Source organism: Harpia harpyja, chromosome 17 (genome assembly GCF_026419915.1).
Source record: "Harpia harpyja isolate bHarHar1 chromosome 17, bHarHar1 primary haplotype, whole genome shotgun sequence".
NCBI classification, from domain to species: Eukaryota; Metazoa; Chordata; class Aves; order Accipitriformes; family Accipitridae; genus Harpia; species Harpia harpyja.
In genome coordinates, this window is record NC_068956.1 from 20,937,075 (window position 1) to 20,964,616 (window position 27,542).

At 45.1% G+C, this 27,542-nt stretch overlaps 1 protein-coding gene across 2 annotated transcripts in view; it reads left to right on the top strand.

The window, feature by feature from the left end:
• Positions 1-10,568: 10,568 nt before the first annotated feature.
• LOC128153345 (E3 ubiquitin-protein ligase rnf213-alpha-like) overlaps positions 10,569-27,542 on the top strand; it is a 62,610-nt gene continuing 45,636 nt past the window's right edge. Inside the window, exons 1-19 of one of the 2 annotated variants that reach the window (XM_052812633.1) lie at positions 10,569-10,646; positions 11,744-11,864; positions 12,966-13,048; positions 13,429-13,525; positions 14,003-14,115; positions 15,794-15,857; positions 16,456-16,495; positions 16,826-16,894; positions 17,008-17,184; positions 17,826-18,040; positions 18,676-18,968; positions 22,312-22,517; positions 23,396-23,569; positions 24,103-24,301; positions 25,184-25,248; positions 26,200-26,395; positions 26,783-26,893; positions 26,991-27,089; positions 27,312-27,440. In XM_052812633.1, the coding sequence (XP_052668593.1) occupies positions 10,620-10,646; positions 11,744-11,864; positions 12,966-13,048; positions 13,429-13,525; positions 14,003-14,115; positions 15,794-15,857; positions 16,456-16,495; positions 16,826-16,894; positions 17,008-17,184; positions 17,826-18,040; positions 18,676-18,968; positions 22,312-22,517; positions 23,396-23,569; positions 24,103-24,301; positions 25,184-25,248; positions 26,200-26,395; positions 26,783-26,893; positions 26,991-27,089; positions 27,312-27,440 (2,478 nt within the window). In that variant the 5' untranslated portion in view covers positions 10,569-10,619. The remainder of the gene's footprint in view (positions 10,647-11,743; positions 11,865-12,965; positions 13,049-13,428; positions 13,526-14,002; positions 14,116-15,793; positions 15,858-16,455; positions 16,496-16,825; positions 16,895-17,007; positions 17,185-17,825; positions 18,041-18,675; positions 18,969-22,311; positions 22,518-23,395; positions 23,570-24,102; positions 24,302-25,183; positions 25,249-26,199; positions 26,396-26,782; positions 26,894-26,990; positions 27,090-27,311; positions 27,441-27,542) is intronic. The other variant, XM_052812634.1, reaches the window with a different exon arrangement.

Below are 27,542 nucleotides of genomic sequence, written 5' to 3' on the forward strand. Positions count from 1 at the left end.
GAGAGGAGCAGGAGAATCTCTAAGCTTAGTACTGCCCACTCCCCAGATCCCAAATCTAACTATTGCCCACCTTCCTTTTCCTTTGTTCCATATGAGTCTCTGCTCTTCCAGTGGCCATCATCTGCTCCTGAACACCAGGGACTATGGCAGACCATGCTGTGCAACAGCGTTTGGCTGGCCTATTGCCCTGTGACAGGCCAGACCTCGCCTTCACTCACCCCTTGTCAAAGGATTCATGCTGCTCATGTGGATCAGCTGTCCCAAGTTAGCTGCAGAGGTGAAAAACCATGTTGTGGCTTCTGGATCATTGTAACTGGTTTATTCTTGGATTGCCAGGGCAACATAAGGTCTGACCCATTCATTCACACTTTTCGGTCACACTTTGGCCATAGATTCTCACTCTGTCCAGTTAGCTGATATCTCTTTCCTAGGCCTTCACAGAATAATCCCAGAAACAAGCATTGCTGGAGGAAGACATGGTTTTGTCGTGTGTCCACTTTGCTCTTTTAGAGGTTGTTACATAGTGGTGACAGAAGTTAGAGTGGCTCTTTTAGTATGTTTTACAATTTTCCCTTTTTCATTTATACTGCTTTTGACACAAGCCTGTCTCAGCAGTAACTCACTGCACTGCCAGCTGGCAGCATGTATAAGCCCCGGGTTGCAATCACAAACCCTGGACAAATGGACAACCATGGGTTACAAGGTATGGTTTTGACTGAAATGCCTTACATGCAGTTTGTTAATGCATGGACACTGGCATAAACTCTCAGCTGCCGAGGGTCCTTTTCCAGTCCTGTTCCCCAGAAGGATGCTGGCAGCAGCACAAAGCAGCAATAAATCAATCAGCCAGCCAGTCTGTAAGTGCATTGCATAACCAGGTAAATAAACAAGTACTAGAAACAATAAAATACTGTAGCTATTTTCACCTTGTCAGGCCAAGCCATTCCAGACAATCAATAGGGAGTATAGGAAAGGTCACTGACTGCCTGAATAAATCTCATCCAAAAACAACGGCCAAACAGCAGTAGCTGCCTCTGAGAAGAGAAAGGCATGGCCTTTAACAGAATAAATGCAACATTACAAAGTGGCAGTGAACAAATATTAAAGCATAAACACTACAGACTGCAGAAAAGATATTCAAAGCATTGATCTTTTTTCTCGGTTTCTTACAGAGGTCTCTATTCCCTTTTGACACATGGAAGAGAAGTTTTGGAGGAAAACACTTGCTGACATAACCTGATGGATGCACTTGTAAAGTAATAGCTTTACCTATGTTTTGATGTTCTGGAGAGTTTTTTAGTTAAAAAAAAAAAATATCTAAATACATTTAAAGCCCTAAAGGTATTGCCCAGACTAGCATATTTTTACGTAGGTCAAGTACTGGTTTTAAGCCATTTCAGAAGAGATTTTGAAGTCACCAAAGACACCTTCACTGAAGCAAATCCCTCAGGAATCAAGTACTACTGAAGTCAGTCTCTTGCCCAGTGCTTAAGAAAAGTTTGGCTGACCACTTTTCCCCTGCCCAGAGATGGTGATGCTGGCCACAACAGTCACACACCTTGGTAGATGCACTGGGGAAGGCTAACATTAACAACGATGCTAAGAAAGCTACTACTTGCCAGCCTGTGTTCATTGAAAAGGTACCAGCTTCAGCTGTGAACCATTCATTGCTGATCTTAACCTACTGTCTGGCACAGCTGTTGTCTGCTGCTCCATGCCTGTCCAAAGCACGGAACATTTATTACCCTGCTGTGTGTTACGGTACAACCACAGTCCAGAAAATCAGCAGCTTTATGGAAAGCTCCATGTCACTGTGGCTCTGCACGGGCCACACAAGGGCCTGCAACATGGCAGCAGGTGCTGCTATATGATCATTTACATCTTCCAAGCACCCTCCAGCAGAGTCCACAATTCTGCTTGGGTGTTTGGCAGTAGCCACCAGCTCTACGTCCATCTGTGCTGCTAAAAGCTAAAGTGATTGTCTATTAGACTCAGATGTTTGTTGACAGTTATAGACAGGGATTACAGGCTCTTTATGTCCATAAACATGCAGAGACCAGATCAGCAATCAGCCCTGCCCATTCAGTGTGCTGAACCAACAGTAGATTGGTATCTCTGAGTGCTTAGAATAAAACAATTATCATAGCTGTTTCATCTCTCTCTGTTCACATCAGCAACAAACAATTCCTCTGACAGGGTGAAGTCTTAATGAAAATCTGAGGGAAAAGGGGAACCATGCTACCTGAGCTAGGTGTCCAGGTGTCGTGGTTTAACCCAGTAGGCAGCTCAGCACCACACAGCTGCTTGCTCACTCACTCCCCCCGCAGTGGGATGGGGGAGAGAATCAGAAAGGTAAAAGTGAGAAAACTTGGGGGTTGAGATAAAGGCATTTAAACAGGTAAAGCAAAAGCCACGCATGCAAGCAAAGCAAAATAAGGAATTCATTCACTACTTCCCATTGGCAGGCAGGTGTTCAGCCATCTCCAGGAAAGCAGGGCTCCATCGCATGTAACACCATAACTCCAAACTTCTCTCCCCACCTTTCTTCTTGTTCCACCAGCTTTTTTTGCTGATCATGACATCATATGGTCTCGAATACCCCTTTGGTCAGCTATGGTTTGCTGCCCCAGCTGCGTCATCTCCCAACTCCATGTGCACCCCCAGCCTACTTGCTGGTGGGGCAGCATGCAAAGAATAAAACACCTTGGTGTTGTGTAAGCATGGCTCAGCAATAGCTGAAACATCCCTGTGTTATCAAGACTGTTTTCATCACAAATCCAAAACATTAGCACCATACAAGATACTATGATTATATTTAACTCTATCCCAGCTAAAACCAGAACACCAGAAGTGCTCAGTACTTTTTTTTGTTACCTTGTTAAACACCTGGGTTTTAGTAAAAAACTTATAGTAGCAATAGTCAAAGCCTTTAATAACTCTATAACTGTGAAAACAGGAGTTAGTGAGGGTAAATATGGCCAAACACCTGGCTTTTATTTAGGTACCTAAATGGGATTCCCCCCCCCCCCCTTTATTAGCAACATTATTTAAGTAAACAAGTAATTAACAGCAAATTACAGGAGTACACCTGCAATACACCTGAGGATAACTTGCACTAAGTGACAAATAATCGTCACAGAGACAAATTAAATTAATTGAGGTAATCAGGTATCACAGGCACAAAAAAGGGGTGAGCTGGGCTGTAGTTGTTGCTTGTGACAAACACATTCTCACCCAGTTGTCCTGTGACTGTATGTGGGACTGAGGCACAGAGAGAAGAGGTGTTTTCAGCAATGCTCATTGAAGTGCTGATGACATTTGAATAAGGTGCCTGTATGAAACCTCTGAAGTCTTCATATGAGGAAAGCCTTGGTCCTTATTGAGTGATAAGTTGCTTGCTGTCCTTTATCAGCAAGTGCTTGCTTGTTCTTGGCAACCTGCAGGAGGGAGAGAGCACTATCTGCATCTGTGCAGGCTAATGCCTCCCTGCAGAAGAACTCACTGAGCCTTTGGGCTAACAAAATATTCCACACGCCCAGTCTGAAACATTGGGTGAAAATCACTAAAGGGGATGCACTGTTGTCTAGCCAATAGCACCATAGGCCTAGTGGACCCTGGATGGGTCAGGACCAGGAGCATTTTATGCCTCCCAGGAGAAGGTCACCCTGGGCTGGGAGGTTGCCATAGCAGGGTAAGACATGTCACCTGCCCAGTCATGGTGGAAGTGATGCTATCTGGTGAGTGAGCAATTTGCTGGGTGGGGGAATCTCTGTTAACAGATAGAAAGTGCAACATCAGGCAACAGTCGGATCTGTTATTTGTATGTGAGCATGACTACAAACAAGGTGAGCAGGTCCTGAGCTACCTATGCACCAGCTGTGTAGCTCTGATTTACACCATCTGGAAGGACCTGAGCTGGGCAGCACCAGCAGTAACTGTACACTTTCTTCGGCAGTGAAAAGTGGTGCCAGGAGTGTACATTTGGGCAGTCACTTAAGATTAAACATGGAGAAATATTAACTGTGCTGTAAACCCCAACGACAAAAGGAAAATGTGCCCAAGTATAACAACATAAGCATAGCCCAAGTACCCTCAAAGTGACCTGCTCTTTGAAAAGGTATTGCTTTTTGCCATCAGAAAAAGATCATCACACAGAGACTACACCGAAAATGCCCTAAGGGAAGGAAAAGGCACACTGGTCAATGGTAAGTGCAGAGACAGAATAATTCAAATTATAATAGAGGGGAAAGAGTTTCACTGTTCTATTCTTAATATGCCAAAATGATTTAACAGAGACTTTAGTTACATGAAGGATTTAAGAGTTTATTTCTCTTTCTTAAGAAAGAAAGATTACTGATGAGATGCAGCCAGGGGAGCATGCTACACTAAGACAATAACCTTTGCTAAAATACTTGGGAGAACAGAACTACAGTTTGAACTCTGCCCATTGAAAACAAGATTAAAGGTTATTGCTCATTATAACTGCATGGTAAGAAAACAGAAGGACTTGTGTTGATATTCACAGGGCTAAAAATGGTTTGCAGAATTAGAAATTGAGATTTCTGTAAGTTTTATGGGAGTGAGGAAAAAATCTACATGGCTACAGACCAAGCATATCTCCTGGGTCTCCGTATGCACAAACAAGTTGCACCCACAATTTATCAGACTAATCCCTAAACTTGGCATATGAATTTTGCTGATTACATTCTGAATATTTTGCAAAACTTTAGGTAGTGTTGTAAGCATGATGTCAGTGAAGAATTAGGAGAGAAAATACTGACAATCAAATAAGCTTCAGAACAAGCTATGAAAATTGCGTAGCACAGCCCGCACAAGATCTTTCAGAAACAGCACCAGTCTCTGTCTGAGCTCCTGTACTGCTTGAGAGCTGCCTTAGTGCACACATATGTATGCAGTACTGCATTACCTGCATATGCTGTCAGTCTCTCAGAAGTGAGGTGCCAGAAACCAGATGCAGGGATGTTTAGCTCCATCTTCTAACCTTACGCAAAGGAGGCAAGAGACTCGAGTTAAAATGTGTCCTCTGTGCCTACTACATAACCCTCACACAACCTACTGGTACAGCTGTGCTGTGGGGCAATTGCAAACCTGTAATTTCCTCCTGCAGACGAAGCCCCTGGGACGATTTACAAAGCAAGCAGTTGCTTTGGCTTGCTTTCAGCATTTTGAATCAGATCCTGTCATTGTTTAGCACACAGCCGTTTTGTGCAGCACCAGGAGTACAGTGTCTGATGGCCTGAGGCAGAATTCCTAATTTGTCCAAGTAACATTCAGCATAAGCTCCATATGATAATTAATCAGTGGTCATTAAAGCAAGAGATACCTGTGATGTCTCTGACGTTTATTAAAGCCTTTTCATGGCATTTTAATCACAGCATTGCCATGGCAGGATTTCCTTTTATTTAAAACAAATGTTGTGCCTTGCAAAATGTTTTAGGGTGGGGGTTTTTCAGATTCCTGAGAGTCATTCCTGATGATTCTTTCTCTTTCTTAATGGTTTAGTAAAATGATTGTGAAAGCAGCACCATGATTAAAACAGTCCCTAGATCAGGAGCCTCATAAATTTCAGATGCAAATGTTTGGCTTTGCTTAAGCTTTGGTACAGACATTAGGCAGCACTACTACACCAGAACATTCACTCCCCAGAAAATGCAACAGCACTAAGGCTCTCTGAAATAAGAAGAGATAAAGTGAAATAAGAAGAGATAAAGTGAAATAAGAAGAGATAAAGTAAAATAAGAAAAGAAAGGCGGGGGGACACAAAATCAACCACATCAGGGAGAAAAAAAAGGAACATCAGATATTCCAGAAGTGCAAACTCATGATTTAAAGCACAATGATTTTGAATTCTACACTTGTATCGAATCAAGAAGGATTTGATTTTTTATGAGGAAAATGAAGGGTTATCCTGCTGCATGTTTCCGTGTCTTGAACACCAGCTTCAAAAGCTTATTTTCAAGAGGCATCATGGGGACCAGATCCTCAATGATATTTAGGTATGAAACTTTGACTGAAATCACCAACAGTGAAGGGAAAGGGAGGGAAGCCGAGCAGTTGACTGTAGTGACTCCTCAGCCCTCTCAGAGACTGGTGCGAGTAAGAGAGGCCCGACAACTGTGTTTTCTAGACACAACTCCTGACTAGTGAGGACAGGGAATCTTTAAGATGTCTGGTGTGCAGGGCAAGAACTGGGCTATTCAAGAGAGCAGAGGGTAAACTTTATAGGAAGTTTAAACAAGGTATTTTGTGTTATTTCTGTCCTGTTAAACTCTCCCAAATTTTCCTTCAGGAGGTCCTATGTTCACACAACAAAAAGTGAACACAGACATGAGTTAATATCTCTTCATTACTAAGTCAAAGCAGTTGCTTTCCATCAAGGGATAAAACGTAGCCACAAGACCAACTTTAGCTCATGACCTGTCATGGCATATAGTACTCTCTAACTTTCTAACATGGCATGGCAAAGCAAGATGCTAATTGCAGTGGCAAGCTAAGGGGAAGATTTAGAAACATATTGAAACATATATATAATTTCTAAACATGCCTTTTCACCTTTATGTTACCGAAATCCGGAATAAAACTCCTTAACAGCAATGAGAAGTTAAGAAGCAGGCACTTCGTTTATTGCAGCGCTGGGGACACGGGGGATCACTCCTCCAAAGGCGTGTCCAACTTAGTATCAAAATCCATCAGTTTTTGTAGACTTTTTCTGTCAGGTCATTGTTACATAAGCTCTCTACATAAAAATGCATACTATGCTCACTCTTAAATTTAACCTTTATAATGATTGGTCCTTTGATTATATAACCTTATCAATATTCTTATTTAAAAACAATCATTGGTCAGTTACACTTAGCTCTACTGATTGGAATCTTCAATACTCAAATCGAGATGGGAAGGGTAAGGTGGTTTCAAAGCAGCAAACTGGTGTCCATGATGGTTTCCTTAGTTTCTTGAAACAAAACATAGAAAAACCAGTAACTTCCTGGTGAGGTTTCTATGGTTAGCTATTTCAAACTTTAACAATATTAAGGTTCCTATAGTCACACATAACACAGTTCCTGAAGTTTCTATGGCTACATTTCAAACTTAACAATCCTATACATCATGCTTCACAATTTTACTTCTTAATCAAACCTAACTCTTCTATGTGGTTAAATTTTTATTTCTTTACCAGAATATTTGCAACATTTACACATTTATTTTTTTCAAGCCTCTCCTGATCTAGTTTCTCTTTCTGCACTACAGGATCTGAATTTTACAGGTTAACCATGTCTCTCACATGCATCATACCAGCTTCAGCACTTTTTGACATTATAATAGTATTACTTTACAGCTTAAAGCTTGCACTTGGTTGCTACACAAAACCAATCCTCCTAAGTAAGCCCAAGCATTGTAAGTTTACAGAAATGCCATGTCTTCAGGAGGGATATTTTTCTAACAAGCAAAATCACTTTAATCTTTTCTTGGTAAAGAACTAGCTGCTGTATATATCATCCTATCCACAATTCATTCACTTACACCGAATGATATGGACCTCTCAAGCAGCCAGTTTATTCTACTTGTACTTCTGCAGAGCTGAAAACCTTTTAAGGGCTGACACCCACTAAGACCCCATTTAAAGAAACTGCTATTTCAGTCAGATAATCTGTATCTGTTGCCATACAAATCATTCCCCAGGGTATTGCTTTTGGTGGTAAGATAAAGTGGCAGCTCCTAACAAGATCAGCAGATAAGATATCAAACTACATAATCTCTTTTAGCTCAAGGGGCTCAGACTTTTTGTAAGTAATTACTTTAGCCTATCATCAGGACTAAATAACTTTGCTACTTGAAAACCCCAGAAGAAGAGCTCCTCCTACCTGATCCGTGCCACATACACACACACAAAAGGATTACTCAGGCAAGAATAATTTGAGTAAATAAAAATGACAGGCCATTCAGCTGATGTGCTCATAGGCTACTATACCTGCTACTTGCTATAGTGATATGGATTTTAACATGATAATTTGGAATATTTCCCTATTCTTAAAATTTGGTACAGTGATGAAATACCATTAATGTGATAAAGCAAATGTCAATTTAAAGTTAACAGAGACAGTACTCTCCTAGATAGTGTAGTTTATGTTACAGAACTAGGCTTTGTCTTTGTTTTTTGATAAGGAAACAGGCAAAATATATCCTGTAATATCTGCTGCTCTGTTTGCAGAATCCCTTGATGCATAGAGCTTGTGTAAAATGATGTATTGTAATGCTGATTTCTGTGGTTCTCAGCAGGATTTAGGGCTTTGAACACTGAAAACTCTACAGGGGAATTTGAGTTTTCCAGTGTCGTCTTTTGATGAGCTGGTTGGTTGGCTTTTTAAAAAAAAAAAAAAAAAAGGAAAAGGAAAAGAATGAGGCTTAAATACAAGCTTTAGAATAATGTAAACCCTAAAAGGTAAACCAAGCAAGAGCTTCAATAGAGTAACACAAAAATACATTCAAAGAGAACATTATAATGCTCTGGTTTTGCTTCAAGCTCAGCATTCTTCCTTTCTCAGCCTTGTAGCTGTATAAAGTAGCAAATATGGAAAAAAAAAGTCAATGCTGGCAGCTTTTCAACTCTGTTTCTTATAAGCTGTTTTCAGTGACAGACTGGCAGCTCCTCTGTGCTTTTCCTGAAGAGTCTAGAAGCCGCCTTTTCTCTGAGTTTGGCTGGCAGGTACAGCAGATCTCATTCTGGCAGAAAGTATCAGAAACGGTGGTTGTTCTGCTGGAGGGCACTTGTGAGTCCTGGGACCAGGAGTAGGTCTCAGCAGCCAGCTCTGCATGTGCCTTTCACCACCTGTGGGCCTCGGGGCTGGGCGCTGGCCACCCCACGTATGGGTACAAAGCTCAGAAGTGCAGAGGACCTCCTCAGGCTGGGGGCGAAGCCTGAGGAGCTCAGCATGGAGACCAGCCATCCTGTCCGAGCTGTCAGCGCTCTGGGGCAAAGCACGAGCTGAGGACTGTGGCAGTTTGCCTGTTCAGTGGGGCTGGATAAGGCTGCAATGGGGAAGATGCTCGCCAGCAACTGCTTGACAGCTCAGCATCTCTGTTGTCATACAAGGGGGAGCAAGCGTTGGACAGTCAATGCTTGCCCACGGGCTGCAGTCCTCTTGGCCCTGTTTGCACATCTCCTTGGTTCATTGATATGTCAGTCTCTCCCTAGTTGTCTGAGACAGCAGTCTTATTGCTATGCTGAGCTTTCATCCCACTGCTCTTCGTCTTGCTCCAAACATGCTTTCTATGGGTAGGGTCCTCCTCCTGGACAGAAGAGGTCCAGCTGCCATTATGCTCTGCTGAATTTACAAATGCCTCGTATTTAACTTGCCTGCTATTCTCCCTCAGGTCTTGACATAGTTTCTTCGTTCCAAGTCACAGAAGAGGGAATGAAGTAAACCTTGTACTGCAGTGACTGGGGCATGGACTGTGAGTGGGGAGGCCAAGTCTGGACAAACGTATCTTCTGTCTTTTTAGCAGGAAGCAAAGTTGAATTTTCTGAATTCACAGAGTTGTAGCTTCATATGACCCAAAACAATACTATAAAGGTCTAACTTCAATAGACACCTGGGTCCCCTGTAGAGCATCCCAGGTACCGTGTCACCCACCATGGGTGAAGATGAGCTGGGTCACTCGCTGAGCAGTCCAGGGCTGTCAGTCAGGACCTCGAGGGATGTGCAGCGGAGGCCGCACATCAGGGCTCCCCGCAGGAGCCTGAGGATTGCCCCTGAGCAGCCCCAGGGCCTATTGCCCTCCTGATGGCAGCCTTGCTGGTGGCCTTGGGCATGTTCTTCAGCTGGCACTGCTCCACCATGCGGGACATTGAGGTCTGGCTTTTGGCCCCACATGCAAGGACAGAAGGTCATGGCTGGAATCTAGAGCATTCATTGGGCCAGGAAGGGGCTGAGGGACCCTGGGCCATGAAGAGATCTATGGGACAAAGACACATCAAGGATACCTGGGGACTTGTGTAGAAGGACCACATGGGACATGTGGCAGGGACCTCATGATCCTGGAGACAGCCAGAGCCGGAGGGGGGTGAGGGGGAGAAAGCTGCCAGGTCCCTGGAGGCACGAAGGTTTTTGCAGAGCTGAGATACCCTGAGGATCCCCGGGGCACAGAGGGATAGGCATGTGGGGCGGGGGAATATCTGTGGGGTAAGGAGCCCTGGGGCCACGGGAGGATCTGTGGGACAGAGACACCGGCAGGATCACTGGGGAACCCAGGGGAACGCGGGAGGGGGGTGAGAGCCGTGGGGCTGATGCACCCCAGGACCTCTGGGGCAGGGGGAGAGCTGTGGGGCTGAGGCCCCCCCCCCGACATCTGTGCCGGGGAAGCGCAGGGCTGCCCCACGGCACGGCGGGGCGACCACACGCCCCGGGGGGGCCTCACACCGCTGCGGGCCCTGGCTTTTGTTCTTGCTGAGGTATTTCCTCCTCCACCCTGCGATGGGAAACAAGCAGCGCTCCGCTGCCTCTTGACCCTTTCTTTCACTTTCCACCGATTTCCAAGAAATAGCAGCCGGCAGACCCAGGCGGCTGTAAGAGGCAGAGACAGCCCAGCCCGGTGGGGAGATGCACCCGAGGCGGCCACAGCACAAGGTAGGGGCTGGGGCAGGGTCCTGTCCCGGGGGTTTTTCTCAGGTCTTCGTGGACTTTAAACCCAAGGGAAGTGGGAGGCTCTGGGGGAATGTTTCTGGGGGTGCTTTCCCCCCGCAGAGTGTCCAGGGAGCCCCGTGTCTCTCCCGCGCCTTGACCCACTCTGTCCCACGCAGCTCGGCCCCAGGGCTCACCACGCGGAGCCTGAGCTGCCCCCGAGCTGCTACCTCCAGCCTCCGGCCTGGCCAGGCACCCAGCGGGGCAGAGGGAGCCTCACCGCCTGCGTGAGGGCAAGGGGAGACCGTCCCTGCCTCGCTTTCCCCCGTCCCGATTCATGACCAGGCCAGAACAGGGCGCCTGGTCTCCCCGTGCACCTGAAGCAGGGACAGGAGGCTTTACAGGGCTGTTCGAAATGTGCCGCTCTCACCCCTTCCTGCACTGCAGGAAAAACACTTGGTGGGAAAGGGGAAAAATTAACTGTCTCTTGAATTGTCTTCTAGTTTTGCTGTTTCAGAAGAAAACACATAACTGCAAGCACAGGGAAGGGACTGAGCACGTTTTAATCTTTTAGAGACCAAGCTGCAGAGACAGAGGCAAGCAATGCACAGTATGGCTGAGAGCAGTATCAGGGAGGAGGAAGGGAAGGACACCAGAAAATGCGTGAAGCAGTGCACAGAGAGAGACTCCAGGACAGAAACTTCAGCTCTTTTTCTTTCGCTTTTACAAAGCAGAGCTGGACTGAGCTGACCTGCATTTATGTGGAAAGTCCCAGTCCATAGAAGTTTCTCAAAATGTGCCCATGAAGTCGCATTGCCAGGCGAGGGTGTAAAAACCACCTGATTTTTCCATGCTCCTGAGCCTTCTCAGAGGTGCTGGCAAACCCCTACACGGCTTGAAGAGGGGTTTGAAACCAGTGAGGTTGTAACCACTAAATGAGGTTCTCATCCTCATTGCATAGGGCAGGGGGGGAGAGAGGGGGAGGTAAAATGACCAGACCTGGGCTTCTCAGGCTGGTGTTTGTTATCTTTTAAACTTTCCTTCAGACCTTTAGCTTTGAAGCTTCAAGTCTTGTTGCTGAAGTTTTCTCCTTGACTGCCCAGGTTTCAGCTGCTGCGATGGAGAGTGCAGAGAGCGACAGAGAGGGTGAAAGCAGAGAGAAACCTCATCCTGTGCCTCCACCTGTCCCGGAAGGCAGCAGCAACCTGCTACTTGAGAAAGGAGGTAACAGAAAATGTTGTGGGTGGAAGCAATGCAAACAGCCACCAACCCACCACCGGTGTCTCTAACCTAGCAACTTCCTCCTCTATACAGTAAGGGAAAGCCCAGTAAAACTAACCATAAAAGGGTACTTGCCTATTGAAGACTTCCAGCTCCTGTAAAGGAGGGTGAACTTTATCCTGTGTTTAAAATACCTGAACATTATTTATAAGGAAATGTATATAAATGTGTATAAAGCTGATCTCCCATCAGTGCTACTGGAAAAAAAGGCTGCTTCGCTTGGTAAAAGAAAAAAGAAGAAGATGGCAAACTGTCCAGTCTCCCTAGGCCCAAAGAAAAGCTGTCTGCAAGAAGCAGCATGTCACACTTGTGTGACAGCCAGTCTCTTACTTTCTACACCAGGGATTTAATCAGGGAGTCTGCAGAACTAGAAGCAGAAGATGCTGCAACTTGCGCTAAAGGCTCTGTTATAAACTTTGTCCTCGGTGGGGGACAAACAACGGGGAGGAGCAGTGGGGGACAAACAATGGGGAGGAGCAGTGCTGATGTGCACATTTTTATGGTGCTGTCAGCAGGCTGGATGGCTGGCTGAGCATTACATAGCAGGCACAATCTGCTCTTACCACTCGATTTTGACACAGGCAAGTTTGTTCCTGGGTGGTTTTCCTTGGAAGGGGCAGAAAGTGGCAGAATTTCAGCAGCAGGAATCAGAGCTTCCTGACTTCTTAAAACTTGGTACAAGCCCTGCTCCAGATCAGTCCTTCTTGTCTTCTTTTCCATGTGCTTCTCTTTTATCCTTTTCAATGACATTTTCTTTTGCTGCACTATTGTTAACTTGTCTCTACAAAATCTAGCTAACTGGCTTGGATTAGATGTGCCAGCTTTTAGCTGGCTCATCTGAGTCCACCCACTAGGGTGGAAATCTGGGCTCTGTGACTGCTGGCCCGGCTCAGACCTTTCAGCAGATTCTAACTGGAAAAGGGGAGCGTTTTAAAAGCAACTGATGCTCCTTCATCATTAGGAGCAAAGTAAGAAGGCTTAGCATCATTGTAGCAGATATGGTGAAGATAGACACTGCTCAATATATGCATTTTCTTGCACCAGGAATGAAATCTGCAGCACCGAAAAGCAACAAGCAGCAATCTCTCTGCACAGAACATCTGACAGATACCGTGCTTGCATCCCAGGTATAAGCTCTAGGACTAAACATTGAGGTGGGAGCCCTGTTTCTCTAGGTCCAGGGTGGTCAAGTTACATGATTTCTGAGCATCACTTAGCCAGGATCTGAAGCTGCAGGGAATCCAGGGACCCGTCCTGTAAGATCTGAGCTTCACCCTATTTGGTGTCCTACAGAGAAGCTGGCAAAATGAGTGGATGCTTGCAGGTTGTACAATACCTTAACCACAGCTGGCTGGAAGGGGGCTTATGGCAGGGAAGGGTAGCTGGGAATGACACAACCACATTCATTAGATCCTCAGAGCTGGAATTCATAGTCCTTCCCTCTGAAACCGGCTCCCCCATCATCTTGTCTGAAGAGTGTATCCTGATTTCTGAAATATTCCCAAAGGGAGGCTGTGATACCAGTTCATCTCTGGGATGGGTGAGAAGCGACCCCTCAACTGCATATGACAGCAGCTCCTGGGAGATACTGTCCACCGATTCAGGTACGTTGTAACTGGGGAATATCTTGATGAGACAGAAATGGTTAGGAAAACCCAGGCAAAAGGAAGGTCAGTATTCAATCTTGAGGAGTATAAGGGCATTTCTACTCTCTCCTATATATTACCTTGCTGCTACTCCCCTCACTGCCTGTGTTGCAGCACCATTAATTTACTTCCTGACTCCCAAGAAGTCAGTGTGTGAGACAAAAGATGGGGCCAGCCCTGGGATTTGTCCTTTCGAGGGAACACCCCTAAAAAGTGGCGTGGTTGAGACCCCTCCTGGATGATCTTTGCTCTACCCAGCTCTCTGACAAGTTAGTCTGCAGCTCCCTGCAGGCAGTGTCATGGACTGCAGGGCTTCCTATGTGCCTCTCTGCTGGCCAGCTGGTGGCTTTGGATCGTAGAGGAAAGGGTGGGCACCAGTGATGGGATCAGGTGGAAACCTTGATCTCACTTTGTGCTCACCTCCAAATGCTGTAGAGGAAGAGAAACTCCAGGCGCACAAGACAGGTGCAGAACTTTCAGGAGATCACTGTGCTGGACAGAAATCACCCCTGAAGTCCAGAGATGACACCTCTGCCAGAGCTAATGAGGTGAGAGTTTTTAATTGATTATCACTGATGTCAAATGAACATAGTCAGGCCAAAAAACTTGTGACAGAAGTCACGAAGAGAGAAAATCAGGCTTTACTTAGGCCACTTTCCTATTATTGGTGATTGAAACCCTTAAACTGAGATATTTAATGATAAAGAGATTTGCCTCCTCCTCTCTCACTCAAAAGGCCCCATTAAGAAGCCTGAGTATGGTCCTTGCTTGCTTTTCCAAGGCGGTGATCCCAAATGGATGCTGTGCCCCAGCACTGGGCTCTGGGAATGTTTTTGGGGTGAAAGAAGCAGAAATAAAAGGGTGGCTCTGACAACAACACAGAGCAGCTTGTAGTCTGAAGAGATCTCCATGTGGCTGTGTCCACCCAATATCCATTGTTTTATGTCTTCAGGATAGTTCTGGGAACTTTTTATTTGCCTTTGCCTTCTTTATCACCATCATCATGGCAAATGAAATCAGGTGTCTTGCTTCTTTTTCTTCATCCATATAAAACAAACAAAAATGTAAAATTTGAGGTCTGACCTATTTTTTGCCATGGAAGAAATCCATCATGAGAAAACAGTTTGGAGAAAGCCAATTTCTGCCAAAAGGCCATTTGATTTTGTTCACATAAAAAGTAAAATCTTTGCTTGAAAATTCAAGATTTCCCACTGAATTTGTCTTCCTTCTGCTGCTGATCAACCCCACTGCCAAACTATAAAAGTTCTGGTCTAACAGATTGTATTGATGTATTACAGTCTAGGAGCAGGGTAAAAATTCTGAGTGCAAGTACACCTTCAAATTTCAGAACTTCTTGTGAACATTTGGGCATTACTGGATTGGGCTAAAATATCCTAAGAGCCTGGGATTTCTGTGCTACCAGTATTCCTGCTTTGAGACAAACAATATTACACCCTACACTGTTTATGTCTTTTTTTTTCCTGCTCCAGTAGGCGTTATGGCTGTGGCCAGGCCAGGAAATGCTTTGCTTTGACATGTTCTCAAATGCTGGAGTTTCTCCAAAAGCCCTTTGGCACTGATGGAGACCTGAGCTGATGCAGCACACAGCAGGGAAACTCTAATTATGGCCATTAGTACACATATTCTTCTCCTTTCTATGGCCCAGCAGTCCCACCCTGGGAGGAGACCCATACCCAACAAGACCCAGCATACCAACAACAGTCTGCTTTGTCAGTGGAGAGGGAGCATTATTTGAGTGCTGGTCCCAGTCAAGCAGGGCTATCAGAAACCCAGGACCCCTAGCATTCAAGGAAGCCAGAACACCTTCTGAGTGGGAATCACACTTCAACTGTCAAAGAGCAAACTCAGTCATGGCTGAACTCCTTGGGGACCCCTGAGGACAATGGATGAGGGCTGTATTTTCCACCCCTATAGCATGTTAGATAGCATTGTTCTTTTGGGTATGGGGCGTCACTAGCACGCAGTTTGCAAGGTGACACCCTGAGTTCACTTGCAGTTATGCTGAGATGCAGCTCTGCTCTCTGCACTCATAATTTGCTGTGTGCAAAGCAAAAGCCATGAAAAGAAATATTGGAAGAAAGGCTGAATGGCTTCTTCCGCTCTGCACCCTCCCTGGCCCTGTGCCTCTTGTGTCATTTGGGCTTTTGGGTTTGAATCATTGCTGGGGGTCTCTTTTTCTTTAACTTTAAAACTTTATTTTCCAAGAAAAAGATCCTGGGTCACCAGAGAAGAGAGGAACCAGTGGAGCAAAGAAACTGTAACAGAAGAGGTATTGACGAAGTGTATTTTAGCATTCCCATCTCTGCTCTAATGCAAATCTGTTGCTGACTATTGTGAAGAGCAGGCCTGAGTGTGCAGGGCCTGGCTGGGAGTCAGAGGCTCCTGGCAATGCCACACGTAAATTGTTTGAATGCCTAGAGGTACTTGGCTTGCTATCATGAACTGCCCATGGAGGAGAAAGACAATTGGTAAGAGAAGCCTCAAAGCTGATTGTTCAGCGTAATTGTATGTGTTGTCCTTCCACTCATTGCCCCCATCCATAACTCCACCAATGTGGGGTGTGCTAACTATTGTCCTCAGGCTGATTCCCTGCCCCTACCCTCACCCCCAGCAGCACAGATTGCTCTATGTCCCTATCCCCAGGAAAGCTGTACCAAGCATTGGTGGAGCTTGGCAAGATAGGTGGGAGGTCACACAACAAGTGGGCTGGATTTCTTGGTTCAAAGACCCAGAGAACCATACCCAAGCTGTGAGGATTTTAACTTCAAGAGCTTCTCTCCCATTCCCAGTATGCAACTCTCTTCTAGTTTTTCTTGGCTTGGTGCATTTTCTGCTGATGTTAACCCAAGCATTCTCCTCACTTACAGATGACCATGAAAGCAAAGAAAACCTAGGACACAATAGCAGGTTTGTTGATGTGGAGATCTATGCTGTGGGATTTCCCATCAGACCTCAAGGAGCTTGAGATCTGGGAGCTTGCTGGGAAAAGAGCTGTCTTTGGGAAGAGGTGTAGCTTTAGTACTGTAAGGCTACTCCACCCTTAAACTCCTTCCTCCACCAGCAGATAGAGATGGAGACAGGTAGAGGCCCTCCAGGACAGGAGTTGGTCTCTTTGCAATGCCCCTTGGTCTACAGCATGCTGTCTGTATGTGAGTTATTCACATAGTGGCTTGATACTTCCATGTAGGCAGCTGGGACCACTGTAAATGCTTTAGGGTAATCAGGATATTTGTACAGGACTGGAAGAAATGATGCAGAAAATACTCACCTGCCAGGAGCTGCAGCCAGAGGCTGGGAGAAATGCATGTGAGTGTCTGAATGCTGCCCTGAAGTCCTGAGGTGGATCAGGTGAAAATAGCAATAGAGTGGTGGAAGGGGGCTTGATGTTGACATTACAGTATTTCTTTCCCTTCCAATAGCTGCCTGGAGAATCCGTATCTGTCCAATGAAAGACTTCGAACAGAAGAAACAATGACCCTAGAGTTTGTTGCTGTAATGTCAAAAAAATCCAGGTTTTCTGAAGAGTCATCCAAGATCTGTGTTGCTTTGTACAAGCAACCTGGACAATACCAGGAATTTGCTGTTCTGAAAAAAAGGTAAAAATGATACCTAAATGTAGGTTGATATCACATTTTTGGAAAGCGTATAGCTCACCCCACATTTAGGGTTCCAGCCTGGGCTTCAGCTCCAGACAAAGACACCTAAACTTAGGTGTCTGTAGGAGTTAAGAGTGTTAAGTCTAACTTCTGTAGGTCCTGCGTCAGATCTGCCAGATCTGCATGGAGGTCTAAAACTTTACGGAGCTTCTCAAATGTCACCAGATGCCTTGCATGAGAGAATATAGAGTGAATAGAGTCACCTCAGTTCTGGTACAGTTGCAGCACTCAGCAGCAATATCTCTAGATATATTTCCCTTTTCTTTTGCAAGGCAGCTGCAACTTTGGCTAGAACCAGGGTTGTTCGCTAGAACCAGGGTTGTTCACATCAAGACTTCTTACCAGTTATTTTTATTTCTCTCCTGTCTGATTAACCTTCAAGCTCAGTTCAGAACATCAAGTATTTGTCTGCCATTATAAAGGCCAGAGGCATTTTGTTGAACTTTGCATTTTGAATGTGGGTATGGTTGCTCATTCTTGCTGCATTAACTGATCTGTACAGCTAAAGTCCATCTGGGGTTGAACCTGATGGAAGGTCCTTATGGTGTAGTAACTAATTCATCTTCTTTATTCCATTCTAGAAAAAACGTGATCGTGGGCCATGCAATGATCCCCATTTCTGACCTACAGAGAGGACCAATTTTTTATAAATATGCTATCCTTAACAATGTGCTCTCAACTGACTGTGACATGAGATTATGTGATTTAGAGCATATTTGTGGAATGGACTCCAAGAATATAGAGAGTCAATTACATCGAGTCATAAACATTCCCAAGGAAGAGATCAAAGCAGATGGTAAGTGTTGTACTTTCTTCAAAGGTAGGACTGGGGTGAAGTATGACCAACAAATCCTTGCACGCAGCAGACGAATATAAACTCTCCCTTGTTTTGCTTCACAGTGGGGCACCACCTGCTTCCTACAACAGAAGCATTGTTATGTGGGGATTTTTGCACATAGGCTTATGGGCTGTTTTTTTAACACAAACAAATTCTTTATATAACACAGATGGCAAGTGTTATATATCACAAAGGAGAGTGTGTAATGAAGCCTTGAATCACCTTTGCATCTACCATCAGGCTTTCACTTGCCATTCCAGAAAGGTGCAGGTGAGCTGGTTGTCCAGTGTCAGACCAGCCACCCTGTATAGATGTTTTGAATATACCAGGATGACTCAAAAAGTAGTAGACACCTATTATTGGGGCAATTGAATCAGCCATGGGCTATGCATACCAGGCCCATCTAAAGTGCAGGTGAGATATCTAGGGCTGAATTTAAATATGCATGGTGAGTTTTGTGCGTTAGTGGCTCAGTTATGGCTCAGCTGGGCTTGACACTCTTATAAAGCAATTGGTATCATTAGCTCAGGGCCAGTTTAAGACTCATCCTTTAAAGTTTGAAGGTTCCTTCACAAACACCGATTCCTCCCCAGGAACATGGACCATCTTTGAAAACATAAAGTGCTATTTTCATGAAAAAAAAAAAAATTACATCAAATACTTGCCTGCCTTCAAGTTCTGGTCTTCAACAACAATGCCCCAAAAGTCAGTCAACTGTAGTATCATAGAACACCTTGCAGATGAATTTCTCCGGCCCATCAGGCTCCAGAATGGCTTTAAGAATATAGAAAGGAAACTGAAGATCTACACGGAGAGCTTCAAAATCTATCTCGGGGATGCTGCAAAAGGCGAACCCTATTCTCCAACTGATCTTACTGAGCAAGTGGTAAGTATACACCAAGCCAAAGTAGCAAGCAGCTCCCAGGTAGGCAGACCCCTGAAGAGAAATTTCTGCAGCTACCTCTAATTCCACATAGGTTTCTGAACCACAGCCAGAGAACATCAAAAGGCTGGACCTTATATTCATTGCTTTTTCCAATTTCTGAGTTGGACCCAAAGCCTGATGAGGTCAAAGGAGGTCTTCTGTTGGAATCAGAGCCAAATGGTGTCATTTGCAGAACTAGCTTTGAGGGTGGGTCATGGAAAGACTACCTTGTTTTTGAGAATCCTGCGTGGAAAAAAAGAACTTCATATGCAGTTTCTGGCTTCAAAGCCTCATTTCAAAGTTTAAAATTAGATTCCCATTTGACTTATTTCTCAGGGGTATGAACCAAAGGTAGGATGCAGTTTAAGGTTGCAGACACCTAAAATAAAACTAGCATACTGAAAAATAACTAGGTGCATACATGCTGAATGTCTTAGCTCCTGTTGTAGGTGCTGAGAAGTAGTCAACAGAGTCATTGAAGGATTGGCGAGAGAGTCAACCATTCAGTGGGCACTGATGTTTAGTCAGAGGAACAGTTTACCAGTCCTTATCAACTGCAATGATGGATCCTCTCTGGGCTGAAATTGCTTCTTTCAGGTGTTTACTTTCCTGAGCTGAGTACTACTTTCAGTGTGAACAGGTCCACCTGAGCAAGCCCCCCCTCCCCAGCTCCCTTTATTACCAGCAGAGATCTATCTGCAAGTAGCAAAGGGGAGGATGTTTGTCTTATCCTAAGGTGGACAGGTGGAATTTTGCCCTGGACACATCCATCTCTTGCCATGGATTGAGCAGGATTCCTGGAAGAAAAGTTGAAGTCAATATTCTCATTGTTCATGGAAGTGAATCTCTGTCCTGTAAATGTAATAACAAGGCAAAATCTCCATGGCTAAAGGAGACGACTGATGTCCACTCCCATCCCAGCCTGACTTCTCTCTGAGATGGTACTAGGTCTGGCTGGGATGGAGTTAACTTTCTTCATAGCATATGGTGCTGTGTCTTGCATTTGTGGCTAAAACAGTGTTGATAACAAATGAATGTTTTGGCTATTGCTGAACAGTGCTTGTGCAGCATCAAGGCTTCCTCTCTCCCCTGGCTCCCCACAGTGAGTATGCTGGTGGTGGACAAGAGTTTGGGAGGGGACATAGCCAAGACAGCTGACCCAGACTGACCAAAGGGATATTCCATACCATATGATGTTGTCCTCAGCAATAATAGCTCTGAGAAATGAGGAGGAATCAGGGATGTTCGCAGTTACGGCATTTGTCTTCCCAAGCAACTGTTACGCGTGCTGAGGCCCTGCCACCCAAAAAGGGGCTGGACATCTGCCTGCCAATGAGAAGTAGTGTATGAATTCTTCTTTTTGCTTTGTTTATGTGCACAGCTTTTGCTTTCCCTGTTTAACTGTCTTTATCTCAGTTCATGAGTCTTCTCACCTTCCTTCTGTTTTCATCCTGGTCCACAGGAGAAGAGATTAAGTGAGAAGCCTGGTGGGTGTTTGGCTGTTGGCTGGGCTCAACCCACCAATGCTGTTTAATAAAAGCCCTGTTTGAGCTGAGGTGCCACATCCACCTGGCATGGTCTGGGGCTTGCCTCAGAGGGAGTCAGCAGGGTATATCCAGAAGAGGACTGGGTACCTAGGTTACAAACATCTAGGTGGGGATGTTGTCTTACATTGTGGATGTATCCTAATAGGTCACACATAGTGGAAAGCCTAAAATACACCTGGGCTACACAGGCTGCAGAGCAATGCCTTGCAATTCATCTGTAGGGAAATCCCAATGAGAGGAGCTGAGTGATAGGTGCTGCATCTCTGTTCAGGTGAAAGTTCTTTAAGTGCCCTTTGGGTTTCTCAGGCATGGAGTCATACTCCTATACTATCGGGTCACAAGTGGTGTTCCCCAGGGCTCAGTATTGGGGCCAGTTCTGTTTAATATCTTTATCAATGATCTGGATGAGGGGATCAAGTGCACCCTCAGCAGGTGTGCAGATGACACCAAGTTGGGAGGGAGGGTTGATCTGCTTGAGGGTAGGAAGGCTCTACAGAGGGATCTGGACAGGCTGGATCGATGGGCTGAGGCCAATCATATGAAGTTCAACAAGGCCAAGTGCCGGGTCCTGCACTTCGGTCACGGCAACCCCATGCAGCGCTACAGGCTTGGGGAAGAGTGGCTGCAAAGCTGCCTGGAGGAAAAGGACCTGGGGGTGCTGGTTGACAGCCGGCTGAATATGAGCCAGCAGTGTGCCCAGGTGGCCAAGAAGGCCAACGGCATCCTGGCTTGTATCACAGAAACAGCGTGGCCAGCAGGAGCAGGGAGGTGATCGTCCCCCTGTACTCAGCACTGGTGAGGTGACACCTCGAGTCCTGTGTTCAGTTTTGGGCCCCTCACTACAGGAAAGACATGGAGGTGCTGGAGCGTGTCCAGAGAAGGGCAACGAAGCTGGTGAAGGGTCTGGAGCACAAGTCTTAGGAGGAGCAGCTGAGGGATCTGGGCCTGTTTAGTCTGGAGAAGAGGAGGCTGAGGGGAGACCTTATCGCTCTCTACAACTACTTGAAAGGGTCTTGTAGGGACATGGGTGCTGGTCTCTTCTGTCAGGTGGCTGGAGATAGGACAAGAGAAAATGGCCTCAAGTTGTGGCGGGGGAGGTTTAGGTTGGATATTAGGAAAAATTTCTTTACTGAAAGGGTTGTCAATCATTGGAACAGGCTGCCTGGGGAAGTGGTTGAGTCACCATCCCTGGAGGTATTAAAAAAACGCGTAGACAAGGTACTCCAGAACATGGTTTAGTGGGCATGGATAATGATTGGACTCGATGATCTTGAAGGTCTTTTCCAACCTAAATGATGCTATGATTCTATGATTCTACTAAGCTAGGCCTCTGAGAGAATCTCCACTATTCCTTTTGATTCTCTTTGATTTCCCAGCTCACCTGGGAGACTGAAGATCTGTTTACCTATACTTCATCTGTGGTAGGGCTTGAGCATCCTAGAATGGGTGGCCAATAGGGTCCTGCTGCCGACATGGATTCAGCACATAAGAACTACTTGGTAAACTTGTGACAGCAAGGAAAACATTCTCCCTGTGGTAGTGCCAGGGTAATGCGACACAATGGAAGCTAAGAAATTTGTTAGCTGTTGAAAAGACAGGAACCTGTCTTTAGGTAAGTGGTCTAACTGCAAGTCTTTTGCCTCCAAATAATGATTCTTAGCAACTTCCATCCTCCTTCCTGAACCCTTCCCAGCTCCTCAAGTAAAATTGTCTTGTCTAGCTTGGTGAAACTCGCCTTCCTTATTCTCATTGTCCAGTTGCACGATAACATGATAAAGTTCATGGACAAGATTGTTGGATACCTGGAGGAAGAGGAGCATAAAGATGATGGGCTGCTTTTTGCCTTACACACCTCATTTTGTTATAACATCCCACTAAGCAAAGAGTTAATAATCAAGGCTGAAAAACTCTTCCAGGACATTGGCCCATTTCAAGGCAAATTCAAGCATCTGAGAGGAAAGAGGTAATTAAAAGTGTCATCCTACTTTGTTGAGTTACTGATCCTTCTATAGTCATTCAGTTCATTGGGCCATTTTCTCTGTGGAGCAATTATGTGAAGACAGAGGTAGAATGTGGTCCCCCAACACTTTTTCCCCTTCACTTCAATGCTTCCTAGCTATATTTTTGCCACTGGCTGCATAACCTGTGCAGCCTGTCCCTTCTGCCAGGTCTCCGATGGAAGGAGAGCCACAGGTCTTATTTTTGGCAGGGACTGGCTTGAGATTCAGACCCTTACATTTATGCACATCTGTAGGTGTCTGGGCTTCTGTTATAATCTTTGGAGATCCAAGACTCAGCTGGGCATCAGTGTCATTTTAGATGTCATGTGCTATCTCACCAAGCCTCCTGCTGACAATTTGAAAGGATCAGTATCTCCCAGAAGTTCTGGTTCATATCTGAAAACCCTGCAGGTCTGTGTTGGATGTCCCAGACATCTCAAAGAGAATTAGACACTTTTGTGTAGACCGCTGAATTGAGCCCTACATAAATGGATATATTAGACCACAAAGTCAGATTACTGTATTCTGTTATGCTGTTTTGATATAACCTATAGCATTTGTGTTATTTTTCTTTTGATTTTCCTTTGCTACATAAAACTTATGGAGGGAGACTGTTTGGGGAAAGCTGGGGTGGGATTCATTTGTTGTACATGAATGTCTGCTGATAAGGTCTCTAGAACCAAGCTCTCCCTCTCTCACACACCTTCATGCAGCTACATGTTGGCAAGATGAATGTCATTGGGTTGAAGGGAAAGCACACAGCTCCCACTGCCATCCTAGGAGGTGGTTATGGGAGCTCTGAGCACTAAAGGAGATTTTTGGTGGTTCTCTTTCTTTTCAGCAATTACATTTCCGCTGTGAAGGAAATTTGCTTAAGTAATAAAGACAACACCTTGTGTATTTGGCTGATTCCATTGCTGTATGCAATCACAGAGAAGACGGAGGACCCCTTTTTTCCACAAACCATTCCCTTACAACACATGTTGCAGCTAAGAAATGATGAAGAGAAGCAGAGGTAGGTTTGAAAGGGAGAGAGCATTCAAGGCTGGGTCAGGGAAATAAGCTGTTGTACTGTTAGAATAATTTTTCATTGCTTTTGCTTGTGGACTTCCAACCGCCAGAAACTTTGTTTCTTCCCTGGGATGCAAGCCTTTCTCATACATCCTACTCCTGCCCTGGGCTCTACCTAGGAGAAAAGGAGGATGTTTGAAGGTGAGCTGGAGGAAGGGGAAGACTGAGCTGAGAACTGTGCAGCCTCATTCAGACAGCCTGTTGGGAGTGGCCTTAGGGAGAGAACTACCCCTAGATCCTCATTTGGGGGGTGTTTCACAGGGAGAAAGGTGGACTCCAAAATATCCTGTCTGCAGGCAAACTGGACAGGGAGCAAAGGCATATATAGGCACTCACACAAGATGGTGTCCCCTGGACTGAAAGTCTCAAACAGAGAATTTCTTCTTTAAAAGCCTCAAAAAAAAAAAAAAAAAAGAAGGCACAAAGTGCCTCCTGATGCTTCAAAGTGCATCTGCTGTTGATGGTCTATTTTTATAGGAAAGTCCTGGCAATGATAAAGATTCACAAGTCATTCATTGAAAGCTGCTCTCCACTGGCAAAGACAGTCTTGGAGATGTTGTCACTGAAGAATTTCACCAAGGACTCCATGCTGCAAATCAAGCTTCCACCTCAGCTCCTCCTGGATACTGTGTACCAACGCATTGTTAAAGTCGTCTGTAAACCATCCCAAGTGCATGTAAGGCAGTCAGACAATACACACAGCAATAGATCAACTTCTTGTTAGTGTTTCTTTCCTAGCTTATGGAAAGTTGTGCAACTTTTTGTACAGGTGAGCCAGAAAGTCTCCCTGGCTCCTGAAGAAATTTTCAACAAATACAAAGCCGTTGAATCAGGAACCTGGAGTGAGAGCTCAATACCCATATTTTGAGAGAACTGGCAAAAGAGAAAGGGCAAGGGGATCTCATTGGGTTTTGCCCTGGTTGAAAAATGACTAGCAAATGCTGTATCAAGTGAATTTTAATCAGAATCTTTAAGCAATTTTTATATCCTGTCTCCAAAAGCAGTACCCAAAATGAACCCTGTGGGGATCAAGCAATTGGAACTTTGTTTAAAGATAGAAAGGATGAAAGATGGAAGTTAAAGTTCTAACTTGTATTTGGGGGTGGTGATTATTTTTAAATTTAAATTGGACTTGTTTGTGGGAACCTGCTTTCTATCAGTCTCACTTATGTTTTAACTAGACTGTTGCAATATTCTCTGAGGCCCTGGAGAGGAATTCCACTTAAAATCTAATTCTTGGTGCTTCTTACAGGGTTTACCCCCAACACACTCTGATTTGTACTTGAAAAAATCTGAGCTAAGCACTCCCACACCATCCTCTGAACTCCAGACATCTTGGATACAGCTGGCTTCTGTGGGATTTGAAGTGATTGTTTTAATAGGAGCTAGATCTGCCTTTCCACCTGGAAGCACTGGGGGTTTTTTATAATCAAACATTGGCAGAAAAAAATTCTCTGAAGGTTTCACACTTACCAGTTTTCATAGGAGACTGCCTCAGCTCTAGGAATGGATGTGTTTTCACAGTTGTTTTCAGTGTATTTTTTTACCCTCTATTCAGGAAACAGATTTGAATGGAGTTTTGAACAACATTGCTGAAAGGATGGCATTCTGGTTCAAGGACTTGTAAGTGCTAACCTTTTGAGTGGAGATATACTAGGACAGCTCTGTGGAGGAGGTGGGAAGGAATGGCTAGACTTGTTGTTGAGCAGAACAAGGGAGGTTGTAGTAATTGTCTTTGTTAGTTCTATGTATGTATGTATGTATGTATGTATGTACATATGAGACCCCACCTGGAGTCCTGTGTTCATCTCTGGGGCCCCCAACATAAAGACATAGACGTGTTGGAGTGAGTCCAGAGGAGGGCCATGAAGATGGTCAGAGGGCTGGAGCACCTCTCCTATGAAGACAGGCTGAAAGAGTTGGGGTTGTTCAGCCTGGAGAAGAGAAGGCTCCAGGAGACCTTATAGCAGCCTTCCAGTACCTAAAGGGGTCCTACAAGAAAGCTGGAGAGGGACTTTTTACAAGGGCATGTAGTGGTAGAACAAGGGGTAATGGCTTTAAACTGAAAGACGGTTGTTTTAGACTAGATGTAAGGAAGAAATTCTTTACTGTGAAGGTGGTGAGACACTGGAACAGATTGCCCAGAGAGGCTGTGGCTGCCCCATCCCTGGAAGTGTTCAAGGCCAAGTTGGATGGGGCTTTGAGCAACCTGGTCTAGTGGAAGGTGTCCCTGCCCATGGCAGGGGTGTTGGAACTAGATGATTTTTAATGTCCCTTCCAACCCAAACCATTCTATGATTCTATGTCATAATCTTTTAAACCCCTCTGGGGCTGAGGAGTATCATGTGGGAAGAAGGTCCACAGGGGAATCTGTCCTGTCAGACAGTCTATATCCATCTCATGTTGTGGGATTCAGCTCCAAATTCAGACACATAAGTGGCTCTGGTTGGCTGAGATTGCATAGTATTGTCCAGCAAATGAGGGACACTTAAGCTCAAGGTTGTGTTGACTGTTTTTTAAATGCTATTGTTAGAATTAGCACAAGAGGTGTACAGTGCTTTTCTGTGTCCACAGGTGCCTGCCAGGGGGTACAGAGCAGCTGATGAAGCCCACAAATAAGGAGGATATCATGCCATGTGTGAATTCAACATATGCTTTGCTTTCATTTTCCTTAAAGCATTGGCATGCAGTGCCATTTAGCTTGATAATGTCACTGCTACGGATACTTGACATGTTTGCTGAAAAATCAGATGTGTTGCAAGCAGATCAGGTAAAAACAACACACCAGGCTTTCATGAAGACATATACCCGTGTCTTTTTAGCTGAGAAGGGCCAAGACTTCAGGTTTGCTTCATTCAAATGTGGCCAGCTACAGGAGTGACAGCAGAGCATGTATCTACCTTTCTCAGTTACTTACTCTAACCTTGTCAGAATTTGTGCTAGGGTGGACAAGCAGGGTTTGCATGGACAGAGCAGTGCAAACAAAGCTGGTAGCATCTCAGAGTGTGCCAGCCATTTCTCTTCTTGAAGGCCCTTGACAGTTGTGGGAAGGACTTTGTTTTCACTGTGTACACAGCAGTTAAGGATCAAAAGCTAGAGTGAAAATCTGGCTCTCCTTGCCAATTCTCTCCTTTTTTTATTTCCCAATAATTTTCAGCAATTTATCTCAGAAAGGTTCAATGAGTTCGCAGGTTACGTCAAGGAGTGGCTGGAAAAATCCTTGCCCAGGCCACCCATGGAAAATAGGCAGTTCCTGAAAAACATTGATGTGAGTAGCAAGAACCCATACAAGGGATAACCACCCACCCTGGAAGGTCTGTCTATACCTTGAGGCCCAGTTGACCAGCTTTGCTTTTCTGCCACAGGTGTGGCATCAGCTGTTCTTGTTTGAGATCCTCTGTGTGGAATGGACCCAGAAGTGGCAAAGCCTGCTATACAGCATGGTTGAAAGGTGGCTGGCGAAAGTAAGTTATGGTTACTTAACTTCAAGCAGGGGGGTGATGCTCAGACTTCTCCTGACCCCAGGATGCTCTGTTTTGTCCCAGTGAGTGTTTGGATGATGGAAGCTGAAACAGCCAGCTCCTTGCTGGTGTAGAGGGCCATAACTCCTCCCCCATTGTAAGAACCCAATGATATTTCTCAAGGCTCCAGGAAGAAACTGCAGCTTAAGCATTTCCTTCCTGCAGGTAGATGGCAGAAAACTTCTGGACTTCTACTTGGAATTCATGAAGAAGGACAAGTGCTGGAATACAAATCTGGAGACCTGCTTTACAGAGTGTGTCATTCAAAGGATTAAATACTTTGAGAAAAGTGAGGTACAGAGTTTCTGTCTAAATGCCACTGTCCCTTCTTGCACAGCTGGGAGTTTCTACCTCCTGCCACACCGAGCTGACCCACTTTGCTAGCTGTGCTTACTT